This window comes from Pollachius pollachius, assembly GCF_949987615.1.
Source record: "Pollachius pollachius genome assembly, chromosome: 7".
In the NCBI taxonomy this organism is placed as follows: domain Eukaryota; kingdom Metazoa; phylum Chordata; class Actinopteri; order Gadiformes; family Gadidae; genus Pollachius; species Pollachius pollachius.
Genome location: NC_136940.1, coordinates 20,265,064 through 20,284,753, shown reverse-complemented (window position 1 = coordinate 20,284,753; position 19,690 = coordinate 20,265,064). Strand labels below are relative to the sequence as shown.

At 48.8% G+C, this 19,690-nt stretch overlaps 1 protein-coding gene across 1 annotated transcript in view; it reads left to right on the top strand.

Annotated features, from left to right (window-relative positions):
- glis1b (GLIS family zinc finger 1b) overlaps positions 1-19,463 on the top strand; it is a gene marked incomplete at its 5' end in the record, with an annotated part of 65,611 nt that extends 46,148 nt beyond the window's left edge. The window contains 7 exons of the mRNA XM_079740046.1: positions 1-20; positions 2,897-3,007; positions 5,131-5,296; positions 8,141-8,315; positions 15,659-15,792; positions 17,473-17,637; positions 18,592-19,463. The exon at positions 1-20 is cut by the window's left edge and continues 142 nt beyond it. Of these exons, the coding sequence (XP_079596172.1) occupies positions 1-20; positions 2,897-3,007; positions 5,131-5,296; positions 8,141-8,315; positions 15,659-15,792; positions 17,473-17,637; positions 18,592-18,731 (911 nt within the window). The 3' untranslated portion in view covers positions 18,732-19,463. The remainder of the gene's footprint in view (positions 21-2,896; positions 3,008-5,130; positions 5,297-8,140; positions 8,316-15,658; positions 15,793-17,472; positions 17,638-18,591) is intronic.
- Positions 19,464-19,690: the final 227 nt, after the last annotated feature.

Here is a 19,690-nt window from a genome sequence, read left to right as displayed (position 1 = left end):
AGCGCACCCACCTGGACACGGTCAGCTACCACCGCCAAACCCCCCAATCCCCAACATAACTCCCTCTGCTAAAGCAATGTCAAGCTCTTGTCAAAGCCTGGCAGCCACCCATGTTTGATTCCTCACCGGTGGTCCTATGGTGCACATGTCTGTCCCTTTCCCCCCTGTCCCTCTGTCCCCCCCTCTCCTGTCTGGCTTTACTGCCTTCAGTAGTCGCACAAATCAGCTTTTAGATTATTATCTGAGGTCCAACGGCAGACGAGTTAAATTACGGTTGAACGGGTTGTATAATGTTTCTCTCGCTTCGTCTATGTTTCGACCAATCACGTGGCTGGAGGCGGGGATCTGTTAGTCTGTAATTGGTGAAAACAAATCAACACGGTGTACTGTTGATATACACTTCGTACCATCAAACTGTTTTCTTCGGTAGGATATCTCCATAGACGTTGATGGCTATCTGCCCCCCCCGCCCACCCTCCCTCTTTAGCATATTTGGACTGCTGGATCTATTGAGATTATCCTCAACATAAATGCCCAGAAGGCCATACAGATTTAAAAAAAAGTGATATCCCAATGCCTGATGTCTAAATGTCTAAGCGCACAACTCTAGCTGCAGTTTCTCTATTTCAAACCTGTTTTTCCACGGCCTTGACGGGCGTTACGGTTCTGCTTGCTGTCAATCGGCGAGCGGGAGAGTGAGTTGTGTGGCGTGCCGTTGGCCGGGAGGCACCATCAGGGATCACTTGAGGATCAGGTCCTACAGGCCTGAGTCACAGCTTGGACCGGACCTGTCGGGCCAAGCCTGTTTCTGTATCCCAGGGACGGGGACGGCAGGGAAAGCATGAATCAGACGGCTGAACCTCCACCTCCTTACTGTCACATTAATTCAGGAACTCTAAATGTCTTACTTTATCGCCTTCCCCGGGGATCCAGATAGTTGGACGGTGGATGGTTTATTTTACGCTTAACTGTAGACCTTAAAAACATCTGTCATGGGCTTATGCTCGGAACCAGGGACTCTTGATTTGTACTCCATTGTATTGTATAAAGTGAAGTTTCGCAAATTGCCAACTTTTACTAATAGCCATATAAATAAAACGGAAAATATATATACACCCTTAACAAATGTTTTTCTATTATTACGCTTTCATTAGATTTGTGTTAAAAAGAGTTATATCGTTTATTACATTTTGGTTTGATTACTAGACAAGATAAATAACAAACGCAGGCAATTGCAACCCAACTTAAATTACAGTATAATTCTCCAATTACAATTGCAACCAAAACTAAAACTAACTAAAACCAAAACTATATTATTGCTCTGTGCTATGACTCTTGTGCTCTGTGTGCAGATACTATAAGCACTCTATGTCCTTTTTCCTTCACCTCTCCTCTTTGTATCACGTAAACATATCCCGCGACAACATTTCACGTCAGATTAAAAAACGACATCACCTCAAATCCAAAGCACACCGTGCAACTTTCGGTACCGGGGGTACAAGAGCCGTTAACTCGGCTGCTCCCTATCCCCGTGTTAATCCACACACTGTGGGCAGCGACCACCAACGCTCTCCTCTCCACCGTAACCCTGACGACGCCGGTCCCCGCGGGTCCCCAACGGGTACGACCTTCACATTAACGGCCCCCCGACTATGGCCACCGTTGTGCCGGGGCCCCGACGACGCTGGCAATGCCAAAAACACTTAGGGCTGAAAAATGTATTTCACACGGTGCCGGTATTTATTCTAGACAGAAGTCGTGCTTTGCTATTTTTTGTGCCGGGTTTTCCTTGTCGTGCGTCGGGAGCGCTGCTTGGGAAAACAGGCAGAGCAGAGATGAGTGGCGTGTTGAGGGTCCCTGCTATAACAATGTGTTATTTACAGAGCGGGCCGCCGAGCGAAGGCAGGCCTAATAAAGACACGGTTCCAATTACACTTTAATGGCTACTTCATATTCTGGTGTGTGTGTTGGTGGGGTTGGGGGGGAGAATGAAAGAGTTTGCCATGAGGGGAAAATGTGCTCCATGGGTGAGCTTGCCTTACGTTGTACTTGCTCAGTTAATGAGAGCAGCGTGAAAGGGAAAGTGTCACATGCAGTCATTTTTTGCACATGTTGTTTCTGGGTACATATACTCCACCCGACTGCCACCAGTACACACACACTCAAACAGGCGTACTCAAACAGGCACACTAACAAACACGCGCACAAAAATGCGCACACGCACATACACACACCCAAAGATATGCAAACACACACACATTTGCTCACCAACTCAGACATCAATGCACACGCACAAACACAAATGTAGACAATGACTCGTTTACTCTCACAGAAACACATGCGCACAGTCCCACACTCAAACAAAACACACACATATGATGTGTCCAAAGATAATTTTACTTGTTTTTTTTAGGAACCGCTCAAACTGTTGTGTTTATTTGTACTTTGATGAGGCTCTGGCATAATCATGTAATGCTGATCTCTTCATTGATAGATTGATTGTTGTTCGCATGTTTGGGATATTTATCCTAACCAGTACTGCTGGAAACAAGCTTTAAGATGCTTATCTGCTCTATTCGAATGTTGCAACTGATAAACAATTTCTATCTTACATGCTCTTTTCCTCTTTCTTCCTGTTGGGTTACTTTTTCAGCTGGAAGGTAGGCTCTTTCTCTTTACATTTAAGTATTCTGGTCACACTCACTTTTCACAACTTTTACACATTTTGACTAATTCCTCCCGACGGGACCAATTAGTCAAAACTAACCAAAATGTATTTCTCAGTGTATTACTGTCAGTTGCAAGTTATATCTCCGTTTTACACATTTCAACAAAAACCTTCTAAGCATTGCGTCTATACCATAAAGTGACCCGGGAATTGTCTTCCTCCATGCAGAAACCGTACGCGTGTCAGATCCCTGGCTGCACCAAGCGCTACACCGACCCGAGCTCGCTGCGCAAACACGTCAAGATTCACTCGGCCAAAGAGCAGCAGGTGCGTCGAAAGGTAAGCTCACCGACCCGAAAGCACCATGGGAAGAGAGCGAGAACGTTCTTATTTTCACTGCGTATTTGGGAAGCTCCAATCTACTGTTTCCATAAAGTACATGTGTTGCTTGGCCGACTCCCAGAAGGAACCTGAACCGATGCCAACGAATCAAGGCCACAGCTCCACAGATACTTAAGTTCCTGCCTGCATGGTTATTCTCAGAACACCGGCCCTCGATAGAGTGTCTCTTGAACAAAGGGTGTTTGGCCGGTCGTGGAGGATTGTGGAGCAACATTTTCAAAAGCTCCAACAATAGATCAGCTCTTTTTGACCGTGGATCACCGCGTCCGTTCCCCCGGCCGGGACGGGTAAATACACGCAGGAGAATGGCTTCATTGTTATGGAGAAGGGGCTGGATAGTGGCAGGCAGGATGATGGCTTCCTTCGACCTGGCGTGGTAAAGGGAAACATGTGTTTGTGTGTACGTGTGTGTGTGTGTGTGTGTGTGTGTGTGTGTGTGTGTGTGTGTGTGCGTGTGCGTGCGGGTGTTTGCATTTTCTGTGTGTGTTTGTGTGTGTGTGTGTATGCCTATGTGTGTGTGTGAGTAAGTGTGTGTGTGTGTGTGTGTGTGTGTGTGTGTGTGTGTGTGTGTGTGTGTGTGTGTGTGTGTGTGTATGTGTGTGTGTGTGTGTGTGTGTGTGTATTCGCTTGGAGCATTGTTAACATGCTGTTGAGCAGCAATACTCCAGCGGCCAGATGTTATGGACAAATGTCAAAACAAATGCTCAGAACTCCCTCCCTCTTCTCTTCTAGAAGCGGTAAAAGCGGGGTGGGGGGGTTGTTAGGTCTGCACAGAGCGGGAAACGACAGACTCGAGATTACATTTGACGTATGGCTGTTGTTTTCTGCTGGGAGGATAGTGATCCTTATAGCGTGTACGGTGGCTGCTGGCACGACGATAATGCCTCTAGTTCGATTTGCTGTGATTTCAACCAGAAGATAAGCACCCGTGATGCATCTGCGGTCTAACGGTCTAACATTATTTAGTCCGTCATAGCTATCATTGATTCAGACAACGTATCCAAGCCTCAGCTGCAATGTCTGCCAGACAGCCGATTGTCTGTTGAATGTACATTCAATGTACATCGTAGATTGGGACGCATCTAGGGTTTCTTGTGTAGGTGAAGAGTCGTCTGTTTCACATACGTTTCAGGAGAATGCACCGTTGAACCTCCACGTCCTGGTTTCCGCGCCGCGCTCCAGCGCACTGTGTGTGTAACCTGTCTGTCTGTCCATCTGCCCGTCGGCCTGTGCTGCTTCGTTCAGCCATCCACCGTGACCATCACAAACCTCATGTTGCCAAAGCGGTGCAGGGAAAATCTCCAGAGGGCAGGAAAAAGCAATTTTTTCTGTGTGTGTGTGTGTGTGTGTGTGTGTGTGTGTGTGTGGCCAGGGATGGGGGGGGGGGGGGGGGGGGGGGGGGGGGATTCCACGCGCGTGTACCTCCACTACATACTTCGGTGTTTTATTACATATTTCTCTATTATGGAACAAGTCAACCTGATCCGATCACCAGAGCCGAACATCTCCCCGCGGATCCAAGATCCAAGCCTGCAGTCCCCCCCATCCCCCCCCCCCCCCATCACACCCGAACCCGGGGTCATGTGGTTCCTCCGAGCAAGCGGCTGCCTCATGGCGTGTGATTGTGGGGTAGGAAATGTGTCTTCACTTGTCCCTATTACTGCTGGCAGAGCGGGAAACAGAAGCAATTTCGCCCTGGCATCGAGGTTTGGCTGCGCTGGCAGTCCACCCCAAAAAGGCGTCGGTGGGCCAGGGCCTGACGCAGGAGGGGATGGAGACAGAGGGGGGTCCCTGGATCTCTCGGGCTCCTCCAGCTCTCCCTCGGTGACAATGTGTTTGTGATCGCTCCGCGCGTTTCTGTTTTAAATAAACGTATGAATCACGGCAGAGAACAATAAACAACGCGGAACAAAGACGATGAGTCATCGTGTTCGTCGTATTGGAAACGCGAGGTGACTTTAGGTAATCCGGGGCTCTCCCTTTGTCTCTCCCGGCCGATCTCTGACCCTCTCTTCCCCCTGTTGTTTTTGCTTTCTCATCCGCCTCGCTCCGATGGACAGCTGCGGCCCTGCCCACATCTGGACCAGGACCTCCTGAGTGACTGCCTGTCCATCCAGCACCTGCAGACCTCCAACCCCTCGTCCCAGCACCTGCAATGCCCCCCCAACCCCCAGCATCTGTACAAAGACCTGCGCTCCCCCGGACTGGGCCAGGACATCTTCACAGGTGCGCAGCGCATACACACACATGCTCACACTCAAACGTTTCCCGGTGGCGGCTGCCGTTCTCAGCCTGAGAAACACCTGTTGTATTGCACCTTGTATTGTAACTGTGCTTCAGCTTACGCAGGCTGTAATGTAATTCAGATTGATTTTTTAAACGGGTCCATGGCTCATGGACAAATGCAAAGAACCAGGAAATCATTGAGCCTTAAGATGGTCAATGGTGCATTGAGTGTGTCTTGTGGTCACTGAGTTTACTATGATGCAAACCAATTCAGTTTGATTGTAGTTATTAAAGTACAATGTAAAAACTGCCCCAAAAGTATTGTCATGCACGAAAAACACACAAAAACACATAATAGTGATCGAGGACAGGTTTAAAAGGCCAAAGTTCCCCCCAAACTAAATTAAAGTTAAGGTAAATACAAGGAAGTCATTAAAAAGCCTGCAGCGCTTGTCCTGATTTTCCATGAAACTGCTGGAAGCCAAGACTCAAGGTCAGAGTGAGTACGATTTTGCGTAAGTAAAACATGCCCCAAATTCTTCGCGCTCGCACGGAATGCGCAAAACAATCAAGATCCCTCCCTCGCGTCGATGACCGCTCGTCCGAAGAATGTCGGCCAACACGTGCAGGCATTTGACTCCTAACGGGGCCGACCAAATGTGTTTCTAAATAATCAAACGGTCGACGAGCTGTGTTTGGACACAACTCCACCATGTGACTGCGACAGAACAATCGCTTAAAAGTGTGTGGAAATGTTTATACGATCACCCGCGTGCGCCTATAAAACTTCTACTCTGAGGGGCTTGAATTGATCCGTAAAAGAGTCCACAACGCAGGGCACCAACGCAGGAGTAGATGAATAAATACACAAATGCTCACAATGTGACGGACGGACGGGGGGGCGTACCCCTGCCTTGATCGCGCTTTATGCACACATCTTCCCCTGGTTATTGCTCCAGGCTCCCCATTGCCTGCTCCTCATGTTGCTGGAGCGCAGCGCCGACAAAGCAAGCGTCCAACGTGTCTTTTATTGTTTTGATCGAATGTTTGTTCACCAACACCCCCCACCACCACCACCACCACCACCATCACCACTTCCTCCTCCTTCCCCTATTCCTCCTCCTCCTCCTCCTCCTCCTGTGTCTTATTGAATAGATGTTGCCTGGTCATTTATTTTAAACAGGGCCTTGAGGCGCTAGGGGCTACGAGCTACGAGCTAGTTTTTAAAAAGGCGTTTGAGGATGTTCAATGTTTTGTTGAAACCTGTATTTCATGGCAGAGACTTTGCAACAAAAGATGACACTCTATTATTATGATTTGCTTTGTTTTGGGGCCAAAAATAGGCAGAACAAAAAGTGTGCGTTGGTGAGGGGTTGAATCCAGCAGGCAGGCATGCTGACATTAACACCTGTGGAGCATAAGTGACTCACGCTTCCAGGCAGAGCCCAGCGTGTTTCCTGGTTATAATTCTGTCCTCATTCATTCAAGCCATGACTACAGCGTGGCTTTCCAGAAAAGCCCCATCCCTCTTTTATAGTCGGCAATTAGAGGGTTCTCTAAATCACCCCGCAGAAAGGGGGGTACTTTGCGTGCCGCTGCTAGTCAGGCTGGATGGCTGCTCATTCTCCAATCTATCTCCTTCTCCCGTTGTTACACGGTAATCCACTCCTGGGTTCTTTGCTTTTCCTTTCTTGGAATGGCCAGAACATAACACAGCATGTTTTATGCATCCACACAAAATCCGGAATCTCAGAACTTTTCCCCAGGACGCAAAATATATGATTCAGACGTACTGGAATCACAAGCTGTTACTCACTCACTCCACCATACATTGATCTCATTACCTCTCCCTCTCCTTCCTTTTTTTTTCTTTTTCCTGCGGAGCTCGCAATGAATTTGAGATAATCAGCCATTTTTTAGTTGTTGACTGTTTTTTGTCGGCCTGGCAACAGATGTCGGGGCTAAAGGGGAAACCATTAAAGGGGCTGTGATTGATGATTTGGAGGTAATGAATCAGGCTTGTAACCATTTCGGAGGAGGCCTGTTCGGACCGGGCCCCTGCATTCGCCACTGCTCCCGCACATCTGGCCCCAGACATAACCAGGAGCCCTAGATCTCTCCTGGCTTCTGGCTTCTCTTCCCCTGCTCATGAACACCCTAGCCTGTAACATGGGCCATATACATTGAGCGTATTGCATCAGCAAGACCCCATAGCAGTGATAAAGTCATCAGAGTGCTTCAACACAGTAGAATGTTGAGGTTCACTGTGTGGGATGAGCGGAGCCCTTGCGATGACTTTGACGTGCAGTCCAGGGCCCCAGCCCTCAGACGTAAATGTCATTGTTTAGGATGGGAAGTTCAGGAGTTTAGTTTACTTTTCGGTGTGTTTCAGTGCTTCAGTGTGTTTACACACGCGCAAGTCCATGTGCAGTTCATAAAACAGCCGGAGAGGCCTGCACTCTCATACACACAATAAAACAGAACATTAATGCAGATGTGTACCCACATAAAAAAGGAGTATTGAGTAAACCAAATTTCCCCATTTTGAATCCTTTCAAAACATCAACACATGCAAACTTTTACTTCATTATTCTATCATGAGAACAAAGAGCTAAAATGATAACCAGGGCCAATCCCTAAGGCAAGGCAGTGTACCCCCAAAATACAAACAGAACATTCTTCTTCCTCAACCCTCCCTGATTGGATTGAGGCATTTTTTTCCTTCCCTAAACTCTGTCCCAACGCCGTGAAATGGCTTTTAATCTGGTCAAAGGCAGAGACGATGTGCAGGGCCGTGGTGTTTATTTGGACCCGGTTACCGAGTTAGGGTTGTTTGTCTTCCAGGCCTGTACACTGGCTCTAGCACGCCCCACCATTGTCCCTCGCTGGAGCTGGGGTCCGCTGCCCCGGCCCCCGGTTCTGCCCCCGAGATGACCTCCAGGCTGGCCCGGCTGGACCCGGATCTCCACAGCCCCCACCACCTCTCACCCCTGGCTGCCCTGGAAGGCACACGCGAAGGGTGAGTCCTGTAATGTAATAAAGCACGCGCTCGCACACAAAACACACTCACACATACACACACGCACATACACGCCGGTAAAAAAGCATGCGTGCGCACACAAACTCACGCACTCACACACGCTTAATAAGACACACGTGCACACACACTCACAAATATCCCTGATAAAGCACACGCACATTCACACACACACACGCACGTTCACGCACACGCCCCCACACAAAGACGGACACACACATGCACGCGTCCACAGTGACACAACACAAAGGTCAACCACAACTAAATGAAATGATCATTCACTTGAATAAATGCCCAGATATACAGTATCACACATATTAGATATTAAACAGATATTACCCCGAACACACACACCCACCCACCCACACACACACACACACACACACACACCAACATCAACACACAGCGTCACTCTTGACAAACCCGGTGAACTCCATTGAAACTCTGATCAGCGTCATCAGGTCAACCCCTGACCACCTCGTTATGAAACACACACACACACACACACACACACACACACACACACACACACACAGCGGAGATCACCATGACACGGTTGCAGTGTCAATACACAGGAGAACCGCCCGGCCCCTCGGCCCTCGGCCCTTGGACTTCATCGCCATGCGGCGAACACAGGATCACACGCAGGTTCTCCTCCACGCCAGCCAACACATCCGCCCAGGGCCGCGGAAACCCGACGCCCCGTGACCCCCGGTACATGGTCCTCCAGGGAGGGTGGGGGGGACAGGGGACGGGGGGGGTGCTGGCTGTAATGGCCACCACAGAGTCAGCATGACACACGGCCCGCGCGGCTCTATTTCTGGCAGGGCGCGCTGTGTTTACACCACCCCCCTCCATCTCTCCGCTGGAGAGGACGGCCGCGTCAGCGCCATGACATAAGCCCTTGGCCGCACTTGATTCAGGGGATTTTAACGAGGACAAACCGGCGCAAGCTGCGTGATGGGATCCTCCTCAGATGTGCCTCCCACCACCGCTGGGATGCACCGCTGGGATGCACCGCTGTGTGTCCCGCGTGTGTGGGTCGCGGCTTTTCGCCCTCTGGAACCACAGCGTGATTGAGGCTAAAGGGTTTGAATGGGCGGTGATGTCAGAGGGTGTGGAGGGGAGGTTAGGGGACGGGGGGGGGGTGAGGGTGGCATGCCCCCCATTCAAGGACTCGGAGAATGAGTCATTATGCTGTGACTTATACGAGCCACGAGATGGCTGGGCCTCCAGATGTTAGCCCCCTGTCCGTGAACATACCACGGGGGCTTCTCTGAAGATGGTGTCCGGCCCTAGATAACGAGCTCGCTCCCTCCCTGGGCTCCGGTGACACTTGAAGGGGTTTGGGAAACATCTGAAGTACACCTCGGTTTCTCTTTTCTCTATCTATTCCACTCTATCCATCTCATCTTTTACCTTGTGTGTGTGCGTCGGTGCGTCTGTGTGTGCCTGCGTGTGCGTGTGTGTGTGCCTGCGTGTGTGCGTGTGTGTGCGCGGATAAGGATAGCGGCATGTTTTCCATTAGGAACAGCCTTTCCCGGGAGAAGGAGCCGTGCAAGGCTACGTGCTAGGCTAGGAGGCGAAGGCTACGTGTGTTCTGTGCTTGACAACCTGCGGAGGAGGGAGAAAGGAAAACACACTTTTACAATTGAATAACATTGACAACGAATGAATAGGATCAAGCACGTCGTAAAAAGCCCTGTGTTTCAAAACCTCGGCTAATGCCAGAGGCCCTTTGCGTGCAAGCGCATGTGGATGTGCTTTTGCGTGAATAGAATATAAGTGTATTTACACTGCAACCAGTTCCATCCAGAATAAAGGATTTGCAGACAGCTACTTGCGATGGTATGCACACGTGCACCTGTCTCTCTGCGTGTCTTCCTCTCTGGTGCATATCGTGGGAAGCATCTAAGTTTAGGGGGAATTGAAGCAGTATTATCCACAGGAGATTGCGTGTGATCCAAGCGGCTGGGAACAAGCAGATATCTCTTCCAGGGAGCAGGGCTGGCAGTGCAGAGAAGAGGTTGTAAATGTTCAGTAGTGCTGATCTCAGAGGCCTGACGTTCCTCTGAAGGATTCCCCAGGAGGCTTCAGGCTTCGAATGGCAGGAGTAAAACACCCCTGGATGACCCCGGACAGTTAGGGCGCCTTCTTCAGCAGCCTGTCCGGCTACGGCTGCTCGGAGGCGGGCTGGAAGTGGAAAGGGGAACGGGTTGTGCAACCTGGAGCCATGGGGCCCGTTAGACAAAAATATACAGGCAGGCGGACATATTGGGCCTGAGATACATGGGAGTTATAAAGGTTATGTTTTTAATGTTCCTGAGAGAGAGACAGAGAGAGAGACAGAGAGACAGATCGACAGAGAGACATGCTTGGTGTGAGAGAGAGTGTGAGTAAGAGAAAGAATAGCAAGATTGTTTACATGTACACAAACAGTATAAATCTATATATTTGTATACTGTCAATGATTGTGGCCACGCTCCTTGCCTGGAGCCTTTTGTGTGTAAATGTGTGTGTGGGTTTGTGAGTAAATCAGCACTTTCCCTACAGATGTTCCCTGCTTGTCCAGCCAAAAAAAACAACCATCCTAATTCCTAAAACCCTTTTTTGCTAGGCCCACAGAAAGTCCACTACATTGATGTGACATGACAACAGGATTGCATTAGGAGAATTGCAGCAATTTGCAGGTCCACAAATTTCATCACATCACAATTGTGATTTGACCAATTAGCACTTAGGTGTGTGTGTGTGTGTGTGTGTGTGTGTGTTTGTGTGTGTGTGTGTGTGTGTGTGTGTGTGTGTGTGTGTGTGTGTGTTCATACACACTGTAGTCCTCTATCTCTTCATCGCAGAAAGGGTTGGGTCGACGGAGGGTTGATGCGTTGCCAGGACCTACAACAAGCCGGCATGAAACGTCTACTTACATTTGCCTGAAGATGGAGCTTTTGATTTACATGTTTAAAGCCTTGAGCATACAGCCCGTTGCCAAAGTCAATATCACCGCTGCACTTGTTTTTCCCAAACGGTTTAGCAGGACATTAAACATTTTGACAAAATTATCAAACTAACCGGCCTGCAGTGCAACAGTCACTGACCTCATACCCTAAATGTGTTTATCCTGGCTCAAATGGGCCATTTAGACTCCTTTTACTTTCTAAATACCGTGTGTCGTTTCTCTCAGAGCTAACATAAAAAATGGCAGCTTAAAAAAAAAAAGCCTATGTGTGAGCTGTCGGTGAGGCGCGCGCACACTCGCAAGCGGTGGCGTGTGTCTCGGGCCTTGTAGGGCCTCATTCACAGGCAGGGCTGTTCAGAGCATGGCAGCATGTACTTATAGACAGATGGGTGGTAAATGTTGTCGTTCACCCCCCCTTTAGCCGTTTGCGGTTGTATAATTGCACGCGGAGAGAGTCCACTGTGCACCTTTTCCAGTTTATTGATATTGGAGGCCCCCCCTTGATAAATATTAGTGCGAACGGGTTTTGATACCCGCGCTTGTGAGTGACACTGTCTAATTGGATCAGAGTGGCAGCAGCAACAGAAACAGAGCGCACATTACCAGATAGGTTCCACTGAAGGGGAACATTCGGGGGGCGCGTAACTCTACCCCGACTGTTTTCCTGCTATTACCAGTTCTCAATGATCCACGAGATGAATGTCAATCTCTCTCTGCCTCCAAACTCTAAACAAAAGCATTCCTACGCAGTCACGGCAACTTAGTCATGAGTTTGTCACGAGTTGGCCCACGAAACGGTGTTGTCCTCCGGATGAAAATCAAAACAAACAAAAGTTTAGCCTTCGGTTAGATCACTCACGTTCGTTACGATTTGGTATCGGCTCCAAAACAAGACAAGCCAATTACAGGACATGTGTAATTGAGTGTGTTGGGGGTGCACTCATCTGTCTGAACAGAACGCTCGCCGTGCCCTCTTCTCACGTCACTGGCCCTGCAAGAGTTCTGGCTCGGCTCGAGCCAGTAGTACTACGCCTTGACCTCGGCCTTCGCGTTCCCCTGCTAACCAGAACCAGAAGCGTTCCCAGCGAAACGCACCTCGCGCTAGCCCCTGCCATCCGTCAAGGAGGCTGGAAGTTGGATCCAAAGGCTGGAGGAAAAAGAGGAGAAGGTTGGAGCCGAGGGGGGCTGTTTACGAGGAGCTGGGAGTCTGTTGGGGAGAAGGCCCTGATGGTCCGGAGGGGGGGGGGGGGGGGGAGCGGGGCTTTCCATCTCCACACCCCGCCGTAGAGGGGAAGACACCTCGTCTTCGTGCTCTTGTTTTACACCAGGGTGGCACCTCTGGTGGTGTTATTTGGGAGGGGCGGGGAATGGCGGTTTCTGGATGATTCATGCGATCCAACAGTGATGCCTTCCATGTTCGCACATACCTACTTTGCTCTAGAGGAATTTGAGTCTCTTGTGGCCTGAGGAGGGCGGCTATAGCCCGGGTCGCGAATGAAGTCCTGATCCTCTGGTCTGTTGTAGGGATTTGAGGGCCAAGGGTTAAGTCGTGATATTTTATCTGCGATCGAAATGTTTTTTTTCCCAGGATCACGCAACGCACGTAAATACGACATATTTACCGAGCGATATTGCGTTTGAGCCGTCTGAGCCATCTTCAGGATCCTCCTCTGCCTCATGTTTGCACCGCCGGAGGGTATTAAAGGTTCAGAAAGATCCAGGTTCACTCTCACACTCTCCTAAACCTTTAACACCTTTGAACACAGTATTTTTGTTGGACTCACTGTTGACACTCTAATATCGGCCTGTATTTGATGAAACATACCAGGGTTCAGAGGTCAAAATGCTCTCGAGTCAACATGGACGGCTCGGGAAGAGAAGAGTGTGTGAAGTGGTGGACGAGGACGGGATGATCAGTGGAGATGATTATCACCGGCGAGATTCATCCCAGATCTGAAAGATTCCGGCCTCATGCGCTGAGCCTGCGTAGTTAACCATAGCAAGAGAGCGAGCAAGAGAGAGAGAGAGAGAGAGAGAGAGCCAGGGGGGCAGCTGGCAATGATTAGCTTATGATTCACTTTAGCTGTGCATAGAGGCTGCTTGTAAAAATATGAACAGTATAACTGTTTCCTGAGTTTGTGCTGACAGCAGCTCCCACGGGGGAGAGTGCTGCTCTCCGCTGCAACACATGGCTCACACGCCGGGGTTAGCGCCAAGCCGTGTATTAGCCAAACTCGCTAACGGCTACCTGGTTCGAAAGTTATGATTAACACAAGGTGCTACGCACAACAGTCTCAGGGAGTGTTTTCTCAGAGCTTTGATGGAGGCTCCGCTCTCGACTACATGACCACACTACAAATGAAGAAATCAAAGGCACACAAACAATTCAATAACTAGGTTGAAGTTTTTCTATGGCAAAACAAATAATGAATCAATGCATATCTATTGCCAAATATATGTTTATCAATACCGGCAGCAATGCCTATTCGTCATAAAAGAGAGTAGAGTAGATGACTTCAGGCCAAACCAATGGATCACCGTGTTGCAACATTCTTGTCTGTGTAATTTCTTCAAGATGCATCATCATTCATCCTCAAGAACAGCAATATATTAATCATGTTGTAAAGGCCCTGCCAGTCCCTGAGCAAAGCTAGCCCAGCTAGCATGTTTGTAGCATATCTAGCCGCTCTACGCAGGTTGTGTTAAGGTAGAGGCTCCACCGCACCTAGACCCGGGAGCCCCAGTCATGTAAGGGATCCTCGCCTCCAGCAACACTCTGTCATTACGCTGATGTAGCACTCAAACCATACGCTCTCCTTGCATAGCATAGCGCCAGTGCATAGTAACAGAGCAGCAGTTCATGCCTCGGCATTCCTGATATGCACTCATAAGGGCCTGCTAAGTGGCTGTTGTATATAAGGGCACTTGATTGGCCAGTTCCTTTTTTTTTTTTTATGGGCAGATCTGTTGGCTAGCCAAGGTCTGGGTTTGGACTCAATCGCCTCTTCATTAAGCTCCCGTGCCGTGTAGTAGTGTTTGGCGTTTCCTATTAACTTTCATGTGAACACGTAGTTTGTTTAAATACGACCAACACATGGTGCTGTATAAATGGTTGAAGGAGATTAATGTTCTGTGGGGTTTTTGTGTTTGAGCGCTCCTTACATTGTGGCGCATGCACTTTTCCCATGATGTTTTATCACTGAGCATTTTTTTTTTACAGACTTTCGCCAATGATTGAATTCATATTTAAGGGCTGCGAGGTATTAGGGACGGCCGCATGGAAAACCTGTTGCTTGTCATGCGATTGGTCGATGGACTGATGTGAGCCAAGCTTAGTCGTGGACCAGCTGACATATGCTTGCAATGAAATTGATTTTTAAAAGGTCATTCATCACAATGGTTTTATCTTCATATGAATGCGACAGGCTCGTTGCAGCGAGCGATGTTTGACTCAGAACAAGGGAGATGGATCCCATTTTTCACTATTACTCTCAGGCTGGCACAGTGCAATCTGATGGGGGATATAATAACATAAAATGTGTTTTGCCTCAACTGGGACGAATAGGCAGAGACAAGGCTTCATTTGTCGAGAAGAGATCCAAAAGGAGCTTATTACGTAGCCACAGTTGTTCTCCCTTATGGCCATTAGAGCCACTAACTGCACAAACATGTCATGCTAATATTCCTCCTTTCAAATATGCCGGGACTCTGAAGTCTGAATAGCAATGCGCTTTGTGCCTTTCTTCCCCTCTGTCTCTCTCTCTCTCTCACTCTCTCTCTCTCTCTCTCTCTCTCTCTCTCTCTCTCTCTCTCTTCTCTCTCTCTCTCTCTCTGAAACCAAAGGAGGGCTTGGTTTTGCTCAAATGTATGCTCTGCTGTTTGTTGACTTATCATAATGTTTGGTGGAAGGAGGATTAAATGTGTGTGTGTGTGTGTGTGTGTTTGTGTGTGTGTGTGTGTGTGTAGGGGGGGAGCCGACGTTTCCACGATTCGTATGAAACAGGGATGGACTGTTTCTGCTCGGGTTTGAGATCGGGGGAACTGCTTTGCTGCGCTTTCTATGGTGGTTGAGGGGTGGAGCTAATGCGGTTTGGTGTTGGTGGTGGCTGGAAGGGGTTGGGGGGGGAAGGGGTTCGTCACACAGCCCTTGGTCTGGTGGCGTGGCGTCTCTAATGAGTGCGCTCGTTGGGAAGTGATTCACACAACGGCCGACACAATCAGACTTCAGTGAGGTGACATTGTTGTAAACTTTTAATCTCTCCTTCTCTCTCTTTCTCTCTCTCTCTCTCTCTCTCTCTCTCTCTCTCTCTCTTTCTCTCTCTCCCTCTCTCTCTCTCTCTCTCTCTCTCGCTCTCTTCTCCACCAGGCTCTCCGGTCCCCTACTCTCCCCAGGAATGAAGGCGACAGGAACCCAGTCTCCGACGGCGCTGGACAAGCAGAGCATCCACCCCCAGCACAAACCCTACTCCAGCTACCCCCACCCACCCTGTGCCAACGACGGTGAGACCGGCCTCCAGCAGCCCCCCACCACCCTCCTATATCCCCTTGTGTCAACTTGTAGTTGTAACAAGTTGTATCAGATCATAATAATCATAAGTTGGCCCAGACCTCCATCCATCATTCTGCGTTGGGTCGGAGACATCATGAAACTCACCGAAATAGATTCGATGTCGTTGTAATATGCGGCGTGGTTGTCGGGGTTAAGCCGTTCTCGACGCCAGGTCACAACCAACCCATGTTGCACGGACGATTACGTTGGGAATGTGGAGGTTTTGGTTCAGCGCGTCAAGATATCGAGATTCAATTTTACAATGACATTTTTTTTCAAAATGTACCACATGGCGAAGGCCGTTTCCGCTGGCTGGCGGCGGGTCCGCTGTCCCCCCCCGCGCCCCCCCCAGACGCCGCCGTCACTCACTGGGCCGGCCCTAATGACTTAAACACTGTTTCCCCTGTTGTGGATCTACGCATGGCGGTCCCTCAAACCACACTGTGGTCGCAGAGTTGCGCAAAAAACGGCGCTCCGCCAGGAAAAAAAAAAATAGAATAAGGACAGGTTTTGACATTATCGTTACTTCTCCTGCGGTCGCTTCTAAGTACAAGCTGAGAAAGACGGAGGTGGGGCTGGCGGGGTGTAGAGACTGGGCAGATTTTGCACAACCCTAAGCATTGTCATTTTTTCAAACTCACTCGGTTTTCAAAGGGGCTTTACAGGATGCTGAGTCGAGGAACAAAAACCGTATGCAATTTAGGAGCTCAGGCATAACAGCCCGTCAAGTCTGACTTCTCTTTCTCCTCTTCCTCTCCTCTCCTTTTTCTCCTTCTCCACTCCTCCTATCCTCTCCTCTTCTTCTCCCCAATCCTATCCTCTCTTTCTCCTCTCCCCTCTTCCTTTTCCTCTCCTCCTACCCCTTTCCTCCTCCTCTCCTCTCCTCCTCCCCCCTCTCCTCTTCTCCTCCTCCCCCCTCTCCTCTCCTTCTCCTCTCCTCCTCCCCCTCTCCTCTCCTCATCCTTCTACACTCCTCTCCCATCCTTCTCCCCTCCTTCTCCTCTCCCTCTCCTCCTCTCCTCCCCCCTCTCCTCTCCTCCTCCCCCCACTCTTCTCCTCCTCTCCTCCTCTCCTCCTCTCCTCTCCTCCTCCCCCCACTCTTCTCCTCCTCTCCTCCTCCCCCCTCTCCTCTCCTTCTCCTCTCCTCCTCCCCCTCTCCTCTCCTCCTCCTTCTACACTCCTTCTTCACTCCTCTCCCTTCCTTCATTTTCCTCTCCTCATACCCCTTTCCTCCTTTTCTCCTCCTCCTCTCCTCTCCTCCTCCCCCCTCTCCTCTCTTCTCCTCCTCCCCCTCTCCTCTCCTTCTCCTCTCCTCCTCCCCCTCTCCTCTCCTCATCCTTCTACACTCCTCTCCCATCCTTCTCCCCTCCTTCTCCTCTCCCTCTCCTCTTCTCCTCCTCCCTCTCCTCTCCTCCTCCCCCCACTCTTCTCCTCCTCTCCTCCTCCCCCCTCTCCTCTCCTTCTCCTCTCCTCCTCCCCCTCTCCTCTCCTCCTCCTTCTACACTCCTCTCCCTTCCTTCTCCTCTCCCTCTCCTCTCCTTCTCCTTCCCCTCTCCTTCTCATCTCCTCCTCCCCCCTCTCCTCCTCCTTCTACACTCCGCTCCTTCTCCTCTCTCCTCTCCTCTCCACAGACTACCAGGGCAGCTTCCAGAGTTGCTTCCATTTTGGAGACGCCTACAGGATGGAGCAGGCGGTCGTCGGCGGCCACGCCCTGGCCGACTCTCACAACTACCCTTCCCACCAGCCCAATGGCTTTCACATGTCCTCCAGCAACACCACCACGGGGTGCGCTGCAGGTGAGGCCCCAAACTCTCAGTCTAATCCCTGCCTCATGTCAGTCTAATCTCTGTTTCATCTCTATCCCATGTCTATTTTATCTCTACCTCATGTTGTTCTAATCCCTCTAATCTCTGTCCCATGTCTATCTAATCTCTACCTCGTGTCAACGTTATCTCTCTAATCTCTATCTAATCTCTACCTCATGTCAATCTAATCTCTGCCTAATCTCTATCTCATGTCGATCTAATCCCTACCACATGTCAATAGGACCTCTTTCTAATCTTTGTCTCATGTCTATCTCATGTCTATTTGTATTTAATCTCAATCTCATGTTTATCTAATCTCTATTTTATGTTTACCTCATGTCTATTTGATGTCTATCTCGTGTGTATATAATCTCTATCTCATGTCTATCTAATCTCGACCTCATGTACCTCATGTCTATTAAATCTCCATCTAATCTCTTCTTAATCTCTATCTCATGTCTATCTAATCTCTACCTCATGTGTAGTTCCTTTCTATCTAATATCTGTCTAATGTCTATCTGGGGACTGTGTTACACCACCACACACAACACCTCCCCTCTTTGCACTCAGCTCGCTCCCTTTCCATCATGACAGCTTGCGCAAGGGAGTTACTACAATGACTACATATATCACGATAATCAAATCAAATGGCAGATGATTCTGTTACGCTTTACAATAAGGGCACATTATTTGACCCCCGATTGACATTGGTTAATGCCTTTATAAGCATTAACCAAGTAATTGACTAATGGTGTTCATGTTAACTAAGGTATTAATGAACACATTGTTTAGGGTTGGGGGGGGGGGGGGTAGGGTTGACTAATACTGCATTAACTAATGCTAATTCATGGTTTATCAATGTACTCTGATTGTAAAGTGTTACTGAGGATTCTTCACTAGAGCAACCCCTCCATTCTGTTGCTCATCCTCGTGTCTTGACTCCAGGCTTCGGGCTGACCCAGGACCTCCAGGGCACGGCTGGGTGCCAGTTCTCCTCGAGCCCAGAGGAGAGCATCTTCTTCCAAGTGGGCAGCTTCGACCGCAGCCTGAGCCACATGTCCTCCTCGGTGTACACGGAGACATGAGGGCCGACCTCGCACTCCCAGGCCCCGGCACGGAGCGCCCCACTCCCTCCAGGATGACTCTTATCACGCAATACTTGTCTTAATGCACTAGTCCCTGTCGTCTCTTCTTTGTTCCCTTCCAAACATGAGTCAATGGGTTGTTCCCAAAATCGTTTGCTTTGGCCTTTTTCGGCGTAGTGTACGAACGTTCTAGCTGGATTTGAGACAATAACATCAATAAGGTTAAAATAACTCAAACAATTTTGTATGCTTGCCTTGACACTAACTTGCCTCTATGCAAACAATCTCGATCTGGTGCTTTCACTAGATTAGATCAAATGTTTTTTTATGAAATGTTCCGATGTTATGTGATGAGTAATCCAGTTCATGTTGATTGTTCCTGTTTGCAATGGACTGTTATCTCAACGATGTTTATAAGTATTGGCGGTCCAAAGTTCTATTGTCATGTAGCATTTTCCTCTTTTTGCTTTATGTATTGAGTTGCAACACAATGAGAAAAAATAGGGACGGATTTAACGACATCCACTCCCTCCCTTTCTCGCTCAAATCGACATCGTTCAATCATTTCAAGGCTGATGTGTAGAAAGAAATCTATATTTTTGCTGTGTTGTTTTATCAGTGTAAAATAAGTGGTTTGCCGTTAAATTTGTTTTGATTAGTGTTTTGTTATCTGGATATGCAATGTAATGTCTGGAGGAGAATATGGGTTAATCAATTATATGTTGCATTAAACCTTGAACCCAATCTATTTTATCATGTGTACAAAATGTACAGTTTGTTTAAAATGTTTTGAATGTTTGTCATTTCCCAATGAATTAATTAATAAATGTATAATTATGCACAATGTCTCCCTTTATTTAAATGTGTGACCCATTGTATGAAAGCACGATAATATAGCCATATCTCGAAACATTAGCATTATTTCTGGGTTGTGTGAAAGTGTACATTAATCACAGGAA